The sequence below is a fragment of the Mercenaria mercenaria genome, chromosome 3 (assembly GCF_021730395.1).
Source record: "Mercenaria mercenaria strain notata chromosome 3, MADL_Memer_1, whole genome shotgun sequence".
Taxonomy (NCBI): domain Eukaryota; kingdom Metazoa; phylum Mollusca; class Bivalvia; order Venerida; family Veneridae; genus Mercenaria; species Mercenaria mercenaria.
Genome location: NC_069363.1, coordinates 86552355 through 86574872, shown reverse-complemented (window position 1 = coordinate 86574872; position 22518 = coordinate 86552355). Strand labels below are relative to the sequence as shown.

Genomic DNA, 22518 nt, shown 5'->3' with positions numbered 1-22518 from the left:
GAGTTTGAAATTTAAATATCAATTTTACTAAAACTTCAAAATCAAATTCCAACTGAGAATGACCGTCATTACTAATTAGTTACATGAAAATAGTTTTTAACTTAAAATTTTGTTTCAAACATGCTATTTAGATATAAATGACAAAAAAGGATCATTATAAAACTCAGCTGAACCTGAAAATGTTTACGGGGCATGGCGGCTCCGCAGAGCCACTGTGATCGCCCTGTTTCTACTCTTAACGGTAGAATACAATATCTGAACTGGTCTAACAAAGATGTCTCATGTTTACTCAGACTTAAATAAACAAATTTCTGTTCTTAAACTATCTTTCAAGATTTCAATCTTTCGTAATCTAGATAATATTAGTACATCCGCTTTCCAAATATTAGTGTAATAATCAACTACTTTTGCCTTGGCGATGTCTAAGTGTACATAAGATTTGTTTCCAATTGTCCCATCAATGTCAATATTGACACAATTGTTTTAAGCCATCACCAATTATTCTTGCATTTACTAAATTAAATGTTAAAGACACGCTTAGTAAGTTTATTATTATTAAATTATACTAATCGATTCCAAAAATTCAGCATCGATATCCATCGAGAGCCATCCTTATCTCCAGTGAGTTTTGGTGAAAATATATGCACACCCAGGTAATACCGTAAAGCCTGGTATTGTACATCGTCTATTGGTTGGTAGTTTTGTAGTCCCATACGAGACACAGTAGTATGAAACTGGAACAACAATCGCGTCAAATATTTTATTAAATGATTTATATCCAAAATCTTTGTAGAACGTCCCGCACCCTTGACAAGAGCGTCACATTGAAATAACAAGTCTCTTTTATCGTGAAGGTTGTATCGGTCAACAGTGTAAAGGGTATTTTCCCCTACATGAAATACATAGTTAGTCTGTACAGCACGGTGCTTTCCAAAATGCATACAATTGCTTTAATCTGTATTTTAAGTTCCCGCAATTTCTTACATTAAGAAAAAAAGTCTTGCAATTTTTCTTCCAGTTCAACTGTCAAAGGAATATCATCGGCATACAAAGGAATAGACAGTTTTGTATCATCAACAATATCTATCCCTAGGTCAGTCAAGGACATTAATCTCTTTTACAAGGTCATTGCGAATATCGAGAAAATAGTGGGCGAAATGTTGTCTCCTTGCTTTAGGCCGGTGTTGTCCGAGAACCACTTTGTCAATTTATCATTCGTGCGCACATGAGATGAAAATCGAGCATATATACTTTCAATGGTATTGTATATATTTTACCATCTATGTGATTGAGTATCATGTTGTAAAACATCGAAGTCAAAACATTTCCGTAAGTCAATATATGCTGTGAAAACATTGTCATTATTTTTTGTTGCGCTGTCTAATGTGAAAACGTGATCATCACATGACCTACTGCTCCTGAATCCATTTTGTTCATCTGCCAGAACTTTATTTTTCCCTAAATACTTTGTTAAAGGTTAGTTCATAAACGAACTGTAAAGCTTTGGGACAAACGACAATAGGCGCATTCCTCTGTAGTTCATTGGTACTCTTTTAGCTGACGTGCAGTCTTTTAATATCGGACAAATTATAGATTTACGCCAAGAAGAGGGTATTATACTAGTATAAAAAATGAATTGAAATAATTGTTGTAATACTGCTATTATTGGAGGGGCATTTAATGAATAGTAAGGTATTTCGTTATACTCGCTGACAGATCTCGATTTTGCCTGCATTACACTGTTCGTTATATCATCAAGATTAATATTGATGCTGAGAACAAAGTTAGGTATATAAAGTGATTCATATTATTTTCATTCAAAAGTTTGTGAGTTTTTGATTGGTTGTAATGGGCATCATCAATATCATTTTATTTGGGCAGGTGTATAAATTCTGAAATTCTAGCCTCCTTTTTTAAAAAAAAAACTGTGATTTCATTAGGTGAAGGTGTTCCGTCGCAGTCATCAGTATCAGTCATATATATGTGTACTGCCTTAAAACTTCAAAACTTTTATCAATTGATTATTACTGCATGACGTTTAATTAGGAACGTACATGAAGCTCTACGTTAACAATTAATTTGTATATGTAGTAAAAATTAACACATCTGTTATGGTCTTTCTACATTTTAAAGATAAACTTTTAAAACAGCATGTCTCCAGATCGTTCGACAAAAAATAAACATATTCCTTTTTAGATAACTTGAATTAAATGCATATTTCTTAAGAAGGCTTTAAAACTTAATTACTGAAAAGCTTTATGTTACGGGAACACATGAGAATTTGCTGATGTTACTACTTTTTACAATGAAAATCGAAAAGCGTTTGTCACGCTTTTACTCCAGATAAACTGTCTCGATTACAAATATCTATATTTTGAAGTCATTATTCACTGCTTCAGCTGCAGCGCTATTGGTTACGACGACGGGAAAATGTCTTTATTGCCGCGGCGGTCCGGGGTTCGATTCTCGGCGCGGTCATATTTTATTCTTGATTTGGAACTTTTGAAACATTTTAGAAACTAAAATTCATATTCTAATGTTCTTAGTATGACCAAACTTCAATTTGAAAGAAAGATTACTTTTTAGCCAAATCTGGAGGCATGCTGCTTTAAGGGGAAATGTGGGCATTGGATACCTTTAAACTACATATATAACATTCTGCGGCCTCTGAAAGTTGATATTTTTAACATACATTCAAAATATATTCATTTATTCAATACAGCTAAAATAATCATTTACTAATATGTCAAGCTGTTTCTTTCTCTGAATTCTACTGCTCAATAACTCCTAGATATACAATACTTTGATGTATTATTTAGTGACAAAAAATCGTAAATATATAGTCTCACGTTTTCGTTTCAAATGTCATTTCCTTTATCAAGACACTTCAGAATGTACTTGCATTAACTGAAGTAAATGTTGAAATCTTAAAATAATGACCGGTAGTTTAAGTTATCTATTGTATCATATTCATATTGATATAATAGCTCTTATATGCAAAAGTACGCAGCTATGTCAGATAAATGATACATCTTTAGAGCGCAGAGAATATGGACTGACAATATATGTTTATTCCTGGATTTGTTGAAGAAATGGTATGCTTTTTAAAGATATTTGTTTGATAGAATATTTCGTATAGATTCTTGAAAAATAACAATATAATAATTCACCATGAAATAAGTTTATATGACTTGATATTTTACAGTGAATACATATGCACAGAGTAATTTGTTTTGGATTAGCAGCGATTTTCAACAGTATTTTACTCAGTTTACATAACCATTTGTAACAATATTAACTTAAAAAACATTCAAGTAACTGCCAACTTCTTCACATGAATCAACGGTGCAGGAGAGATGATTTCAGACATAATATCTTTATGTGTCGTCACAAAGAACATATGCCTCGCCCGTGGATCGAACTCATAACCCTGCAATTTGCAGATCTGCGCCTTTCCAACTGAGCTAAGCGGGCGAACAATTAAATCATTTTTGTTGAATTAAATCACAGTTACACTTATGTTAGCATATGTATATATGCTTTTTAATATATGATTAACGTGGGAAAATAGAAAAGGCTATGTATCAATTTCAATTATAGATAAGAATGTGTAATATCAAAGAAACGTTAGTGCTCTTTAATTTTACAATGATGCAATCTGCCATTACAATACCTCAAACAGATTGTTTGCTTTTTCACTCTGACAGTCCTTTTTCAAAACATGGAGCCATTTGTTAAGTATATCCTCTTTATTTTGCAGTAGTGTTCTTTGCCTATAATATCAACAGATGGCTGAAAACTTTGAATTCAGATAGCCATCCGCAAAGCTAGCAAGTAGAAAGTCTATATACGTTTAGCACCTAATCGATCTCCGCATGGAAGCCCAATGTTCTTGTTTTGCAGTCGATATATCTGTTGTAATTAAATAATATTTTACAGGACCTGAAGGTTGCTGATTTACTTTTACAGTCAGCTTTACTAGTGGTTTGTATTTGTGTCACTGGCCTGGCCGCAAGTACAAGCAACGACTGGCACTTTGACGGTAACACTTTTTTTGTCGGTTACTATTTGAAAAATTAACATAATTTCTAATTGGGATTGTTTGTAAAAACAGCGTGATTAGGATGTTGAAATATAACTGACCTGGAGATAATATCTCCTCATATATAGATTATTTCTTCTCACTTCCCGAGAAGAGAATGTTTATATGATATTCGAAAAGGAACACCAAAGACTACTTTTGGAAACGCGCAAGCGCACCAAACTGCTTCATTTGAATGTAAGTGTTAAATGATATGTAATATCAAGGTAACTATTTGGTCATGGTTTTAACATATTACTGTATATAGAACTCTATTAAATACTGATTTGATTTGCAAACAAATCTTAAACCAATGATGACAGTAACACACAAAAGTGTATATCGATCTACAATATATCACTTTCATCAAATGTTTTTATGATACATTCAGTACTTCTGCAGATAGGCCTGTATAATACATCAATAAAGTGAGATAACTTAAATAATTAGCCTGGAGTTATGGTCTTTATACATTGTACTTCCTCTAAATGTCGTCTTTTATTGTAGTATGCAATTTCCATGAATACCCTACAGTAGTTTTAGAGTTATGACCAGGACAAGAATTTTAAATAATGTGTGATTAGTCAAAACATAGGGAGAATATAATTATGGTTCTTGCATGCCACACATCATCATGTCATACTGATTTTTGGCGACATGTGCTTGAAAATCATCCATGAATGAAAATGTTACAGAGTGGACACGAAATCCGCAAAGTCATTAAAGGAAGATAATTCAAAAAGAAAGAGGGAAAGATTTATAGACATTTTATACGACACCTCACCACGCTATGCTTATAATTTATTTTAAATCCCTGCATGGATACCAAAGTTACAGATCTGACACAAAATCTAGAAGGATGAACAGTTTCAATACATTACAGAATATAACAAGTCGTTCTTACGCGACTTTTATTCAATAACCTTAATAGTCAAATCAATATGTCGCCGGTTTGCAATTTCCGTTTAGGCAAGCATGAATGTTATATTGGTCGTTTATTTCCAGGTCAAAATATAGCATTCCACAAAAATGTCAGCCAACTACCTGAAACATACTGTGACGATGATCAATCTCATAAGTGTTATCCCGCAAGTTTAGCTGTTGATGGAAATACAGACGGGTATTTTAAACACGGTAGCTGCAGTCACACAATCGGTAATACAAGCGTCGATGCATCATGGACGGTGGACCTCGGAAAATCAGTAAATGTGACTGGAATTGTTATCTACAACAGAGATGGGAAGTAACTTGTCACAATGTTTGATATTTCAGCTATTAAGTAACTTATATTTATGAATCTATATGACCACGGTAATATTACAATATGTTGCGATATCGTTTTTATTTTTACTTTACTGCAGGCCTCACACATAGATTTCTAAAATTAATTTCATCCCCAAACGAGATTTTATCACATTTGTAAGTGTGTGCGTGCTTTAACTGAAGCAGTATTTAGAATTGGTGAAAACGAAATAAACTGATATTCAGGTTGTCTGGTTAAAATGGCATGTAATAATGTCTATAAAATAGCACACATCTTTAATGAATATTATTTTGAATGACATGTCATGTATTGTCCTGCTTAATTAATACAGGAGAGAGCGTTATACATGTATATATTCACTAGTAATATGGATGTATTCGTTATTTACATTAAAAATATTTCGTAAAAATCACTAAAACTTTATCTTAAAGGCGCTCGCTACAGTTTTTCCAGATTGGTTGATATTTACCACAACACCGTGCCAATTTGGTTGTGATTCTAATCGATGTAGCTCATTGCTGAGTTGAGCGGTCTTCTGCGCATGCCCGGAAGTGATTATCTAATGTCGCGTACGGCAAAAATTCGCAAATTATGGTATGTTCGCATGCATTTAATGTATTATATGTATAATATACTGACTAAAGGTTAGGGTAAGTATCACCATGGTTACAAAATATATACATTTAAAGTACTTTTAGTTCAAATTGCTTCAATCCGACATATACTGGAGTCTGTTATTTTTACCGGCACTCAGCTCTGCATTGAGTCACAGCTGTTTCTAATCCAGTACCGTACCCATACCGTACATCCGTGTTCGTAAACTATAGGTTTTGTTCGGAGAAAGGCGGAAACTTTATCGTTCTATGACATCAAAATGCTTCAGAAACACCTTAAAATCCGCTTATTAAGAAATCTTCCGTTTGATAATTTGATATATCTTATTGTTATATGTTATTTGCTCAAACACTGAAAGAGTATTTCGTACCAACCTGCGTTGTATAAATGCCCGCCACACCCCACCTCGTTGTAATTTGATTTAAGCGAAATCTAATATGGTGACCTATCAATTTTCTTTTTGTTTTAGATTAGGTAGACATAACCAAAGGTATATGCAGAGTTTGATTAATTTCTATTATGTGAAACTCGATAAAATAGCCGAAGTACCAACTTAAAATTGAGAAAAATATGCAAAAATAGCCCTTGGGTCTGCTGAACAAGTATTCTTTTCTTTTCAAAATCATTTTCTTTTGATTTCTCTGAGCATGTTTCAAATAGATATATTGTTTTCCGTTATAAAAATGCTTAGATATCAAATTTATGCTGATTATTGTACTTTACTGAAATATATTTTAGGATTATAGAAATTTTGAAAAATGTTAAAAATAGCACCATATCTAGGGACAAATTAAATAGAAACAAAGCTGGTGACCTAGTATTTTTATTTCATTTTCAATACATCATAACAAGATCTTTTAATACAAAACATTTCATCAAAATCTATTATTGAGAAAAAAAAAAAAAAATACGAAACTGCAGCGAGCGTCCTTAACTTATCTAAAATTGTAAATAGAATACAATAATTTCCAATATAGTACTAAATCTTGAGGCGTATCTTTTATTTTACATTTTCTGTTTTGTACAGACATTTGAACGTTTGTTAAATGGCCGTTAAAAGAAGTATACGGTCTATTTCTAATTGTTGATTTATTTTATACGCCTCCTTTCTTAATATATACGACTAGTTATTGACTTATAATGCTTAAGTTTCAAGTATTGATTGAATAACAAACCTAATAAAATGTTGTACAACATCTTCCCAGGCAATTTCTAATTACAGACGTGAAAGTTCGATTAAAGAATTTCCAGATATATGGATTCACAACAGTTCAGGCACTGACGAACACAACAAAGATATATTTACTTTTAAACTTGATGGGTTGCGTACCTTTTCTACTATAACAATACTACTTCCAAAACAACATGGTCATTCAGACGGAGGGAATTATTACTTAACTTTATGCGAAGTTAAAATTTACGCAGGTACAAATATAATTATTATCTTTGAAATGGTAGAATTCATTTCCATTTTAGTTTGTATGCTAAGCATATGATCGTGTTGTATATACATGTTTGCGTGCCAACATATGTTGGAGTGCGGTGGTGACAGAGTGGTAAACGGGTGGTTGTGTGAAACCTATTTGTTGTGAATCACTATGACTACATTTGATAAAGACAACAGTTGTTACTACTATATTCGTTAATTCTGTATGTAAGATATTTCGTTATAATAAAATGTATATAATCTCATTTGAGTTCCACGTCCTGCGTGCGATGAAAGACAAGCAAACGTTACAAACGGTCAAACGCAGATATACAACAACTCTGGCAGGGTTATTGGTCATGAGTATACTGTCGGTACAATCATTAAAGTACATTGTAAAGAAAATCTCCACCCCGATGGACCACCACGTTTTCAGTGTCTGGCAACAGGCAAATATGATTATCCTGTTCCTGAATGTGTTGGTATGTATTACCTTATAGTAGAAGATGTATTTCGTCATGGTTTCTAGTAAATAAGCATGACATAATTGTTCAAACTTACCAAAACAGTGTTGAAAACAGTGACTGATATTAGGACTATTTGAAATAAAGAGTCATATGTACCTTGTTTATTGAATTTATTTGCTTTTGTTAGGTTAATTATCACACCACAATTTAACACAATATAGCAACTTTCAATGGCAGAACCTCTGTGCTCCTCCGGTAGGCACAAGCGAGCATCTGGGCATCGATCTAAATAGCTTCCTCACAAAGAATTCTACATGCAAAAACGAGATTTCGAGCCAACTCACTGATTTGAAGTCACCACAGACAGATACTTCTCTGATTAATTATGATAAAGCTGAGTTATTTTCGTTTCAAGACTGACTTTAATATTTACAACATAAATGTACACACGTATTACAGATCAGCTCAAGCGGAAACCCTTTCTACTCGATCCTCGGAGGTTGACCAAAACGAGTACTACGGCTTTCCGCGTGAGCTGATCTATACTGCTCATTAACTACCTAATAGATAATGATACGCATATTCTTGGGTAATAAACTTAATATCAATTTGTCTTGCTGTTGTTCCTTTTGCATTTATTATAATTAAATACGTAATATATATTGATACGTAATATTCTTTGGTAAAAAAACATAAAATAAATTTGTCATCCTGTTTTTTTTCTTTTTCCTTTTGCATTTGTTATATCTATCAAATATGTTTCATAATACCTTTCAGAGGCGTGTGTACCAATCCCAAAACCTAGCAATGGCCACGTGCTTCCGGATCAGTTGTTATATGAAGTAAATGACTCATTAAAAATCATCTGTAACGTCGGTTATGAAACTCTCAAGACGGACACTATTCATTGCCTGAATGATGGCAAATGGGAAAGTCCAATTCCGACTTGCCAACGTGTTTATTGTTTACTACCAAGGAAACCTGATCATGGATATTACAGTTTAAATGGACACACAGAAATTGAAAACGTTTCAATTTCAAGATTGCCATACTTGGCAGAAGTAATAGGATTATGTGATACGGGTTACGTGAGCAATCACTTCCAGAAAAGAATATGCAATAGTGACAAGACCTGGAGTAACCCGGAAACAACATGTACACCTGTGCAATGCTCTAATCCTCCAAATGTCACTAATGCGTTTTATACTTTTCAAAACGACAATCAAATAGTCCAGAAAACGACATTTGATTACAACACAGTGCTGAAAGTATCTTGTAAAATAGGATATACTGTAATGGGTCAGGCAAATCGAACATGTGAAAGTGATAAAACATGGAGTGGTATAGATCCATATTGCATTGTTGTTACTTGTGACTTTCCAGGAAAGTTTGACAATGGTCATTATGTAACAAGTGATTATAATACCACGGAGAGAAATACACTTACGTCCTATCTTACAGGTAAACTTGACTTTTCTGCAGAGATTGAAGCAGTTTGTGAGAAAAAGTTCATGTTAAAATCACCAAATAGTACTCGACAATGTACATCATCAGGACTGTGGGACGGCGAGAAGCCTGTTTGTGTTCCCATAATGTGCAAATGGCCTTTGTTTCTTGAAAAAGGATATTATCAAGCATCAAATAGCCCAACAGCACGTGGAATGTCGTATAATACGACGCTCATGGCTATATGTAATGAGACGTACAAACTATCTGACAACTACAAAGACAGACGATGTAATGAAAACGCGGTCTGGGACAGTTCTCCTGCTGTCTGTGGTAGGTTATTTCATTTAAATTTATTTTATCATTTTATTATTAAAATTATTGTTGTCAGAAAATAAGAATTACATATTGCTATTTTTTCACGATTGCCAACAGTTTGCAGTTGTTTGTGTGTACCCTAGATTAAAACGGAGTTGATAATATGACTTTTCAAAAGATCTGACGGTCTATAGATACAATTTGCAGAACCAATGTGCGTATTACCAGTCGTGGAAAATGGCCAGTTCATAAATGTGCTTTCTACACAGTTTGCGTTAGGAACAACACTTCGTTTTACTTGCTACCCTGGATTTACAACAGGATCGACTAACGATACTATAACATGTCAACAAAATCATCAATGGAGTTCCAAACCGGTTTGTCAAGGTATTGTACATGTAGTATATACGATCATAGAATATTTCCCCTGTGTCGAATGTACAAGAGAAGAAAGTCCGTTTCAATATAACGACGCTAGCTTATGCAATAGAATCTCATCGCATTGGAATTTTTTCTCTGGTACACAAATACACATGAACGCGAGAGAAAGCAATTTAAAGAACGGTAACTCTTAGCAAAATATACTTTTTTGGAACATAGGGCTACATACCTCCCTATGATAACATTGAAATAATCACCCTATCATATCAAAATGTATGCTCCCCAAATTTGATTCGACACAAGAATTGTAACAACATAAGTTTATAGGACATGACAGAATGAAGTATGAAACACTTATAAGTGACTTACATTTCTTGCATAGTCAGTTTAATAAGATTCTATTCAGTAATAAGAATGTTATAAAGTGAATGTAAAATTAAGTGAGAAAAGGAGAGATAAATCAATTATTATCTAAGTATGAGTTATGTTTGCATTTCATAGCTGTAATTTAGGAACATCGAATACATTTCTGTAGCTGCATAAGAATGTTGGAAAAGGGGATATTCATGGGCCCATTGCATTTGTTTTATTATTTGCATGATAAAGGTATATAAGACCTAAATTTCCCCATATTTATTACTTCATTTAGTTTATGTAAACATAAAGTTAACAAATGTATGTGTATCAACAGTACTATGCACTAGGTTTAAAAAAGTACATACTTTATATATGTAAAGAAAAACCAGTATAAATTTGACTACCACTAAAAACTGGCTGTTTATCTTTTAACTCTCATCTATTACTGCATGACAATTCAATTATGAATATAGCTCTGTATGCAAAATTGATTTATATATTTAGTAAAGTTAAAAGCATTCGATGAGGATTTTATACATTGGAAGTAAATATATAAAAATTAAGATATTGGATGTATTTAAGTAAAAATGAAATTCCTTCCACCACTGAATGGTTTAGATCTGATAATTACAATAGACGACTGTTTGAAACTGGTAATATATATAAATTTCTAACTAGAAATGTGAAAACGCCACAATACTCAAAGTCAAGTTCGATTCACTCAGACTTAAAAAACCGTCACCGTACCATTCCGTATTGAGGTATACTAGTTTAGAGTAAAACTAGTTTTTGCTTTGTTTACCGCGGCTGTTCTCATAACCTTCGAACTCTTGGCCAGATTTACACTGCCTATAGAACAAATACTTGAAAAAAGTAGTACGTCAGTTGTATTGACCGTATAAACCTCTACTGACTGAATAAACTCCAAGTTAACATGGCAGGCAGATATCAGCCTTATAAATGCCTAGTGGTAGGATAAATGTATTTTCATACAGATATTATAAGTTATTGCCCTTGAGTTAGGTCGATAAATCCTCATATTGACCGAACCAAAAATGCAACAATTGTTTACTATGAAATTCTGAAGGGTGTTAGGATACAGAAAAATCAAATGCAAACATTTACAGCGGTTGGTCATTTTCCCCAGTAAATTGTGTATAGCGTCATATTGTTATGACGTAAGAAAGTCATGACTTCACAGTTGGAGGTCTAAACGTGGTTTTGTTCCGACAACGAAACAATACGACTTTTCATCATTATTATGTGACGTGTTTATACCAATGGAAAAAATTATAAATAACATATTTGTTTATCAAGTAAACATAGAACCTAAAATAATATGTCATGGATTTTCACATCATTATTGTTTATACATGTGTTTTATGATTATTAACCAAAGGCAGGCGACAATATTGTATATATTTGCTAATAGATACTGATGTTTTTGTTGTTGTTGTTGTTAAACCTAGTAGTTATATAATTATCATATAATATGACATTTCATTTTAAGTTTTGAAATGAATCCTTCCGCTATGACGCAAACTAGACTAAGGAAACATTTATATAATTCATATAAAATGTCAAACTATATATTTTTATTTGATTTTATGCAGTAAATTACTTTGAGCTCTTCTATATTGTAATTGCCTTTGTCGAATTTAAAGTAGATTATAACAATCAAAATATCAATTACAGATTCCCTTTGCATAATACCAAACATTACGAATGGCAAATTTATAAATGTACTGTCTACAAAGTTTGAGGTAGGGACAACACTTCAATTTACTTGCGACAAGGGATTTACGGCAGCAGCCTCGAAAGACACTATTGCCTGTGAAGAAAACTTTCAATGGAACATTACGCCAGTGTGCCAAGGTAAGTGTTTCGTGAAATGTTTGTTATAGTACTATATCAGAAATTTGGTTATGACATTTCTTTACTCGTAAAATTCTGAGTAAGCATTATCGGGGATGGGGGTGGGGGGGAGGGGGGGGTGGAGAGGGGGCTGTTGTTGCTCATACCACTAACTTTGTTGATCAAACGACAATAAGGCTGGATTTGCTGTTGTTTTGCTTAGTTTTGTATGATTTCTTATTGATTTGTTTTACACGATTTACATATGTACATTTTTTCCCCCTTTTTTTACATAGCATGCTATTATCAATGTAGTATTGTGAGGTCAACCTTATTTTGCAAGTACAGTCGTTAACAAAATGTTGTCCATAACGTAACGTAACGTTGTTCATATTTTCTTCAGCTGTATCTGACACCTCTAGCGGATATGTAGTTGTGATAGTTGTTGTGGTTGTAGTTGTTTTTGTGTCTGTGATAATATTGGTATTAGTCTATAGAAGGTAGGTTTTACGTTATGTTTTATGAGTAGCATAATGAAATATCCTAATGAAATTTGAGACATCTTCTTACATTTTTGTACATATGATAATTATCAAACGCGTTGTATATGTTCGAATTGATACGAGTGTACGCTTTAAATCAACACAAATTATCTACACATATACAATGACAACATAATTATATCAATTGAAACTTATATATTTACATAAAGATGTTCATGATACTGCTTGTAGGAGAAAAATACAACAAAAAGACTCGAAACCCGAACCAACAGTTACGTTTTCATGTACAGTTAGTACGTCACATGCAAGTAAGTGATATGCAATTTGCATAAATGGGCTAATAATTATGAATGAATAACAAGATCAGATTAAAATGTTATTACTTGTTACTGTAACAGGAGTTGAGTTCTCCGCTTCTGGAAATATATTTTTCACCAAATTAAAGGGAAGAATATCAAAGGTTCTTAAGTCGGGCAAATATGGAGGGTGCAACAATCGCTTGACCTGCTGGTCCTGTAAATACTGCTGTGCAATATTGTGTAGATGCATAGTCACGAATAAAGCAGATGCCCCAAACAATAGTCTGTAGGCGACGTTAAACGTGTTTTCTAACTGACTAATCCTGTCACTGTAGAAGTTTCCAGTAACAGATTTGCCGTGTGCACTGGGAATTTGAACCAACGACAAAGTAACATCGAGGTATACGACTGCGGTGTGTTAAAACGCTTGTAACTCAGCTATATCAAACCCAATTGTAACTTTCGACGTACATGGCATTTGAAACGCCCAAAAAGTCCATGAAAAACCATTCTTTTACCTGAATAGTTTCTACGAAATCGACTAAGTCACAGATTTTCTGAATTCCTGTCGTATTAAATCAGACAGGTCGTGTCATTTATAACGTTCAAGTTGTTTAAAGAAACCAAAAATACATAATTGCCGAATATAAGAGTGCACACACTAATACAAATGGAATAAGGATAAAATGAAATCATTTTAATAATTTAGTCAGTGTGATAAGTTAGCAGATGGTTCAGGTTTTGAAAACATGTAGTCTTCACTCCCAATCTCCCTCTGTCAGTCAGTCAGTCAGTCAATATGTCTGCAGTTTTACTATGAATTAGCTTTTTAATTCCAAATTAATAGGTCAGAAATATCAAATGTCATAGTTACTGTTACTAAAACATCTGAAGTACATTGAAATTACCTCGTTATTAAGGGTATATAACTTATGTATTACATCATTTATTAACATCTGGCAGGGTGTGTATTTCAAGGCAAGTTTCTGCTACTGTAATAATATAATACTTGTTAAAACTATTGATAATTCCACTCTTTACAATGTTCACTATATACGCGACCTTAAAATGTAAATATACATGTTCCTAACCGCTATAATGTCTGTATGATAACTGATCAAATATAAATTGCCTTTTTGTACTAACATCATGTAAGAGAAGGAAAAGAAGAAAACAGCACTTCTACGATTTTCTATTAAATGATGTTTTACCTATTTTTTGTTACAGGTGATGGATGTAGCGGTAAGTATACAGTTCTAAAATCAGTATCTGCTGCTTCAAACAATAGGTTGATCAGTTTTACTTTACTGAAAGAAGAAACGCGTTTTCAAGGAAAAAGGAAGCATAATTAGTTAATTAAGATTATATTAGAGATTGCTGGTTGATAAAATGATGCTATTGATTCTGTTTATGTTCAAATTATGTTGTTGTGTTTTAAACAATATGCCCTTACTATCTAATCGGTGCATATCATTTTCAGTATATGAGTAGCCGTTTAGGTAAGGCTTAAATATTATAAAAGAATAAAAAGGTATTATTCATACAGTGACATATCTTCCTCTAAGCATGACTCGGCTAATTACAGAAAACAGCGATTAAAAAGAATGTATAATTATAGTAGAAGCATTTTCAAAATCACCCTTATGTGAGAAAATTAAAGGTTCACTTCTGTGCTATATAATATTTAAGATCTTATGGGGCATGTTACATTTTGTTTGGACCTTATTACCTTGTAATTACCTATGTATATCATTTGTTAATTATCAAACGTTCATGTTTAACGGACGATCCAACAGTAAGTGTTATTAAACTTAACATATATGTCGACTAGAAGCCACTCTACTATTATATTAGGTACTTTTCTTTCAGATGAGGTGCCAGGCACGAGGATGGCATGAAGTAAAACATGTATTAAATACCACCTGTGCATGGAGACTGACTGAAAAAAGAAACACTGTCTTTATTTGCAATTTAAATATTTTACCTGTGAATAAAGACCTACTGGGAATAAAGACCTACTAGAATAAAGTTAAATATGGCCGAACCTTGCACATTTTTGTAGAGACTAAAGATAATATTTCTTAAAGAACAATACCAGAAGATAAATTCTGAATATGTAACACTCGAATCATACAACCATGAAAGCCTGTGCAAACTGTTTTATGACGTCATCTTTAGGACAATTGAATTCGTAAAATTAATTTGATCATGTTCAGCAACGTTTAAAATTTTATCACCCACTTCGAAATTTCTAATAATCTGGTGACAAAACAATTGGGCTATGTAGAGCTTCTCAAAGTTACATTATTTTAAGAAATATCAAAGAAAGATTACTTTTGGAATAATTTGTAAGAACAGGGATAAATTATCTAAAACGACGTATCACATTTCTTAAACTTTACATCCTGTTTTCAAACAAAGACATATTTTTTTATAAAACAGTGTTATAGAAAAGAGGAAACATGTGTTCATAACTAGATTATATCGCTTTGGAATTATTCCGACTATAAATGCCATTTAGGGTCATTTTAAACTTGTCCACACATACGGGAGAGATGCCTCATATTTTGCTCATTATAAATGTTGTATATTTCTTTCTTGTGTATACCAACTAAACGTCGTATTTATGTAATAATCAATTCATACGTAGATCTTAATTTGAATTAAATACTTTTCTTTACTTTTGCAGCGATTATTACTTAATACAACATAATGAAGAACAGTGTAGATGCTGATGTCATGACTGTTTCGCAACAGAGCTAGGCTAAGGGATGCCATATAAAATACTAAGAAAAGCAGACCCTTTCTAATTGTTAAAAAGCAAGAAACATATATAAAACTGAAACTGAAAGAAATATTCCATTAAAGAATATTTGTAGGGATAGGTCAGAGAGATTTTATTAGTACCGCGATGTTACATACAGCTGTAATCTGTATGACAACATGCACTTACCAAATCTTCTAGCGTCATACTTAGACTTTTTCAAATACCTTTCAAATTACTACAAAAATGTACATGCACATATTTTTACTCATTTAGAAAAGTATATTGTTAGTAAAATGTCAAAGAGGGGGGTACTCATCCAAATATACGTTTTAACTGATGAATAAAACTGAACATTTGCGCATGTTTGAAATGATTTCCTTACTAAATTACATTTTTGGGGCGTTTTACCTGTCAGAGGTACATTATTATATTATATAAATTAATGAGAAAAAAATGTGTGATTGCTTAATGTTTTTTCTTATAGTGTGGCTACTTTGATCTAACATATTTATATCAAACTGCATTTCACCAGTGAGATGATATACTGTGCTAGTAAGTCGTATGACTGTAGACAATATATTATAAATGTACTCCTCTCTTTTGCATATGTTTATAAGTCAACAAAGTACATTACAATCTGGACAGGCTACCTCATTAGTATATGTTAAAATGCTTCTGCATTATAAACGATAAACCTATGTACCATTACTATGACTTACACTGACCGTTCCAAGGCGGTGCCCCACTGTGTTCCTTTGTTTGTTCGTTTTGTCCTCTTGTGTAGGCTTTGTGTGTGTGCGCGTGTATGTGTGTGTGTCCCTTTGTTTGTTCGTTTTGTCCTCGTTTGTTGGCTTTGTGTGTGTGCACGTGTATGTGTGTGTGTGTTTGTGGTGTGCACGTCTGCGTGCTGTAGGTTTCGTTTTGGGGAGGCTGCGATTTTGGTACGTGGCATTCCCTGTTTGATATTTGTCTTTGTTTTTTTACGGAAAGGTGGAACAATTGCGGTATAGTAAATGTGTATGTTACCGGATGTGACCAGTTGGAAAACTGCATTGTGACACCACATTAAAACTCCCAAAATATGTAAAATTAGACTGAATATTTCAAGTAGTAGTTATAAGATACACATCACCATCGTGGTTTACAAATTTATATTTTGGAATGAAATACATGTTTTTTTTTTATTTAAAGCGCGTATGAAGACTCCAACGTTCTGTAAGCTAAACACGTTTATATGTTTCATACCCAGATGTGAACTACTAAACCACAGTCAAATTTATTAATGAAAGGGAATGTAAGATGAACATAAGCATTTTTACACAACTTAGTACTCTAAAACGATTGCATTTGATGAAATGAAATGAAATAAATAGTTCTACCGAAGTTAATTGGCTTTCCAAAACGGGGCTAGAACTATCAGAACGTTTGGATGTACGATTGCTTACAGACGTCGCGTCGTCATTCGTTTGTGATTAAACTAGACATTAGTCATAAGACACTTTCATGATGATGCATGCTAGTATAAATATATGCCGTAAGTTGAAAAGTTTATCTATAAAAACAGTCAAAGTAATGCAAAACTGAATCAGTGTAAATAATTTTAAAGAAAGACAAATAAAAAATGTGCTTATATGATATAAATAGCAAATTAGCAGTTTCCATTTTGGTATGTACTACATTGATGCGTTCGAAATAAGCCCCTCTTAACATTTAAAACACGAATATATTTAGCTGATTTTTATTTTACACTATGACCATAGACCTTTAGGATGATAGGTCAATAACAACTCTGTAAGACTTTTTCATGCTTTGTGTGATTAAATTATGTTCTGATGTCAATTTTCTTTCAATCTAAAATGTTAATTTGTCAGATATAAATACAGTTTGATTAATACCTTGGTCACAAATCACCCGGCCGCCGGCCGATATCTAGGCATCGGACGGACTGTACACGTCGGAGCCGGTCGCAGTCCGATGAGTTTGCACAAAAGGGCGCCGGCCGGGCATCTGCCGGCAATCGGACAGTTCGGGAAAACTTTTGGGTGGAGCATCGGGTTATTAATCGGACGGCGGCCGGCCGATTATCGGCCGGCTATCGCCCGGGTATCGTCCGAGCGCCGCAAGGATGCCGGAAAATTTAAATGAATCGTACGTTGTCCGGACGGCAATCTGGCGGGCGTCGGCCGGGCGTCGGCCGGACTCCGCGAGGTAACTGTTGCGCGCCGTCTGGAAAATTTTATATAAATAATATATAAATCCCACAGTCTTTCATTCGCAGACAGAAAATTACCAGTGATCGATTCATGAACCGGCAGCAGAGAATAGCGAGGCTGAGGGAGAGGCTAGCAATAGCTAGACACCGCCTCAACATTGCGGTAACTGCTTTGGTAGCAGAGGAGGAAATTGTAGCCCGACAGCGACGTCAAAGGCGATGGTGGGTTAAGCCTTGGATTCAGCGACGACCCCTCTATGGCCAGTGTTGTTCTCCTGATAGTGTTGTTTCGCAGGCTGATCAGCTGTTGGAGGGGGTGTGTCTGGCCGTGAAACAACTTTCCTTCTCGGCATCTTGACTTGAAATGAAAAGCTGAAGATGCATGGCGGAACCTACCTACCCACGTGATCCGCAAAGCGCTGATCGGAGTCCTTCGGTCTCACGGCGGACACCTGACGGGCACCGTCCGGCGTCCGTCAGTCATCGGGCGGAGGCCGTCCGGCGATCGGACGGTCGCCGGCCGATTTAAATGTCGCTTAGCCATACCTTGATTTTTCCCGGCGCATGTACAATGACCCCAATGTCGGGCGATCACCGGGCGATCTCCGTGCGATGATCGTCCGATCTTCATCCGATCTCAACTCGATTCCTTCCCGGACCCGACGTCGGGTAAAATTTTAAGTGAGACTTAAAATTTGTCCGGCCGCCGCCCGATGCTCCAAAATGCCCCGATGTCCGTGCGATCATCGGCCGGCCGCTGGTCCGATGAGCGAGAAAATACGTCGGCCGATCATCGGGCGGCGGTCGGATTGGATTTGTGACCGAGGCATAACGTAAGAAATAAATCGTGACTTAGTACTGTTCATTTTAGTATATCTTTAATTACGTTAGTTTGCAAAAATATAGAGAATGTTACACACATCATGTCGTTACAAAGAGTAAAACAGCTTTGTTAGATTTGTAGAAACATTTCACTTAAAATATCACACCCATCACTTTATATAAATCATGCTGTTAAAAATATCGCATTCTAATTAGATATATTAAAACATTTTGGTTCAATTCCTGCGCATCTGAGCTCTGAACTGTGATAAATCAGGTGAAAATCCACTCGACGGCCTTCTTTATTTTTATTCTTACATGATCATTGAAATTTCTAGATAAAATTTTGCTGGATTTCATTTATCCAAGTAGTAATAAACCGGACGTCATGTCACCATTTGACGTCATAATGGACTTCATAATGCTGTCTTACCGGTCCGCGCGTCAACCGTTGTTTATCGCAGATTTTAACACAATCGAATTCATTTTCCTCGCTGATTATTGTGTATTTTTATATATCAATACATTTTCCTGACGTCACAATTATTACGCCAGTCGCACAGGAAAAGAAATCAACACAAAACAGAAAATAGGCAAATACTAGCATTTGATGATGTCGTCAAGGATGTACTTTAAAGTACTTCGTAACGTGTTAGAATCGAAATAATATATCAAATTTAGTGATTTGCTCTTCATTGTTTGTCATCCGTTGCGTATCACTCGAGTTACGCCCACGTGATATTAATTCTTATTTCTTAAATATAAAGAGATTGACTGCTTTCTTCTTTGTTTAACTTTCAACCAAATCTAGCTATGTCAGAATGTGCAAATTATTTAATGGTAAATCGCCATGAATGATTCCACTCAATTATTCTTTTTGAGACCACGAACCTTTTAATCTAAATACATAAGTGCCTGGATACTTGTAATTAACCAATATTATGAATAGCCGCCGGTTTCTTTTTGCCACGCCGGTATTTGGCAAATTCAGCCTATATTTATACGCGCTTTACAAAAATGAAAATTGCCTTAAATTGTTACATTAACCCACCTATTTTAAAGTAAGTATGTTTTGATATGATATCATCACTAGTTTTTTGTAAATCAGTACGAGAAAATTACATTTGCCATGGCAAAAGCGGTTTTGCCATGGCAAATCGGTCTTTTGCCATGGCAAAATGTGTTGCAATGGCAAAATAATTTGGCCATGGCAAGAAAATTCGTGATTTTGCCATTGCAATTTTTTTTCCATTTTTCTTAAAAGTGATTTTAACTATTTCCAAACGAATGTATTGGTAGAAATATGTCGTTTCATATCGATAACTCAGTTTTTTTTATTTTGCCATGACAAAAAGATTATCCAAGCCTGCTAAAATTCTCGAGTCATATATAACATCAAAGATCAAGATACTATGATAATAACTAATATCGTATTTCATAAACGAAAGAAACTTACTTATTTGATGAATAGATATGTTCTGTAATTTAAGTAATATTTGTATTGTTCTAAATAGAAAAATATATGGCACACGATGACCGTTATGTCATATTACAAATACATTTCACACATTTTCATTCATGAAAACAAGGATGTAAAAACTACTTCTTGCCACTGAAAATCAATCAGCATTTATCACAGTAATGGTGAAACAATCTATGTAGCAAGATTCTGTGCTTGCTGATTTAAATGTGCCAACACAAGAAATCTAAAATCTTCTCTTTTCCTGCCAGTATTGTATTTCATAATCACTAAAATTATCAAACTTCCTTTAAAATATTTGAAAAAATAAATTAATTGCCATGGCAAAATCTTGCCATGGCAAACTTACCATGGTAAAATCTTGCCATGGCAGAATCTTGCCATGGCAAAATTGCCATGGCAAAATTGCCATGGCAGAATCTTGCCATGGCAAAGTTGCCATGGCCAGTTTTTGCCATGGCAAAATAAAAAAAACTGAGTTATCGATATGAAACAACATATTTTTACCAATACATTCGTTTGGAAATAGTTATAATCAATTTTTAAGAAAAATGAAAAAAAAAAATTGCCATGGCAAAATCACGAATTTTCTTGCCATGGCCAAATTATTTTGCCATGGCAAAAGACCGATTTGCCATGGCAAAACCGCTTTTGCCATGGCAAATGTAATTTTCATGTACTGATTTACAAAAAAACTAGTAATGATATCATATCAAAACATACTAACTTTAAAATAGGTGGGTTAATGTAACAATTTAAGGCAATTTTCATTTTTGTAAAGCGCGTATAAATATGGGCTGAATTTGCCAAATACCGGCGTGGCAAAAAGAAACCGGCGGCTATTTATAATAACACATTAATCTCAGTAATGCAACAAATATGCACAATCTATTTTCATTTACCGATTACCTCCCTTTTAATTTCGTTATCTGATATTTTTTCAGGAAAATGATATATTCGATCGCGGATAATGTCACAAAAGTGTAATTAGTGTTGTATATTGAAAAATGAGTATTATATTACAAACATTTTACGGTAATTTTAATAAAAAAGAAGGACCGGTAGCTGTTTATAAACCACAATGAATATTTTGTCTTTTTCTGAAATATATCATTTATTTACATAATTTCAATTTTGCGTTCCTATAAAGATAAATTATATAACAATTTTGTCAGGATTCATTAAAAAATATAATTACTAAGAGCATTTTTATCAAAATAACGGAAGTCTTTGCGCATGAATAAACTTGAGAGTAAACCTGCTTTTAATACCGTAAATAGAAAGATAATAACACAAAACATTTAAATCCCCAAAATCTTAAGGTTTTATTAAAAATTGAGCGAAATATGACGATTTAAAAAGAAATTTGCTAAAGATATCCTTTATATGAGTTGTCTGCCCCTGATAAGAGAAGGTGTGAAAAGTCAGCGTTCCATATCCAGATTTCTATTTGACATAACCTTCAATCATTTTATGTTCATGGCTTGTCTCTACTAAAAGTGCAAGATCGAATGACTTATAAGCCGGGCTATCTCCTGAGCCTAGACTAAAATCATAGTTTTTGAGCAAGTTAGTTGGAATGCAACATGATGATTGAAATTTATAACCTAGCTTTGAAGTTGAACTTGTTTGTATTGCAGTTGAGGAAGAAAAGAATTCGGGAACGCTATTAATAATAGAAGTTATTCATAGAAAGGAATATATAGACCTTTTTACTCCGTACTAATTCCTTAGCAACGGGAAACAATTTTCGCGCATGCGCAATCTACGTAGGGCAAAAATGCATCATTGCAATGCAATGTACCGTATTTAATTATCCTTTTATTACTTACCTCTACCTATCTCTAGTGGTATACAGTTTTTAACAATTGTTTCAGTTAATGTAAAGGCGGACACCTTAACCAGTGTTCCTGGGTGAAACAGAGGTGGAGGAGAGACTTCAGATACGATGTTATTTATTATCAAATCGTCACGGAGAACATGTGCCTCGCCCGGGGTTAAAATTCATGACTCTGTGATCAGTAGATCTGCACTCTGCAAAGCAGGCGGGCACTACATTTAATAGTTTTAAATATTCAGTGGGATGCAGTGTTTAACAATCGTGTGCGAAATAAGTCTATATTTCAGACAAAAAAATCAGGTGTCCTGCTTAATAAACATGCATATAATTGTGTCATTAACAAGACAAATATCAGACATGTAGATTCCAGACTTTGAATGTTAGAA

At 34.0% G+C, this 22518-nt stretch overlaps 2 protein-coding genes across 2 annotated transcripts; both read left to right on the top strand.

The window, feature by feature from the left end:
- The first annotated feature begins 3014 nt into the window (after positions 1–3014).
- On the top strand, positions 3015–6290 carry LOC123523372 (uncharacterized). Its single transcript, XM_045301054.2, has 3 exons — positions 3015–3095; positions 3940–4042; positions 5087–6290. The coding sequence occupies exons 1-3, from the start codon at positions 3066–3068 to the stop codon at positions 5326–5328; spliced, it is 375 nt and encodes a 124-aa protein (XP_045156989.2). The 5' UTR covers positions 3015–3065; the 3' UTR covers positions 5329–6290.
- Positions 6291–7221: 931 nt separating this feature from the next.
- LOC128555761 (complement receptor type 2-like) lies at positions 7222–12986 on the top strand. The gene is made up of 6 exons (XM_053539163.1): positions 7222–7385; positions 7659–7868; positions 8631–9632; positions 9825–10004; positions 12051–12230; positions 12613–12986. Exons 3-6 carry the CDS (start codon positions 9149–9151, stop codon positions 12711–12713), a joined length of 945 nt encoding a protein of 314 aa, XP_053395138.1. The 5' UTR covers positions 7222–7385; positions 7659–7868; positions 8631–9148; the 3' UTR covers positions 12714–12986.
- The last annotated feature ends 9532 nt before the right edge of the window (positions 12987–22518 follow it).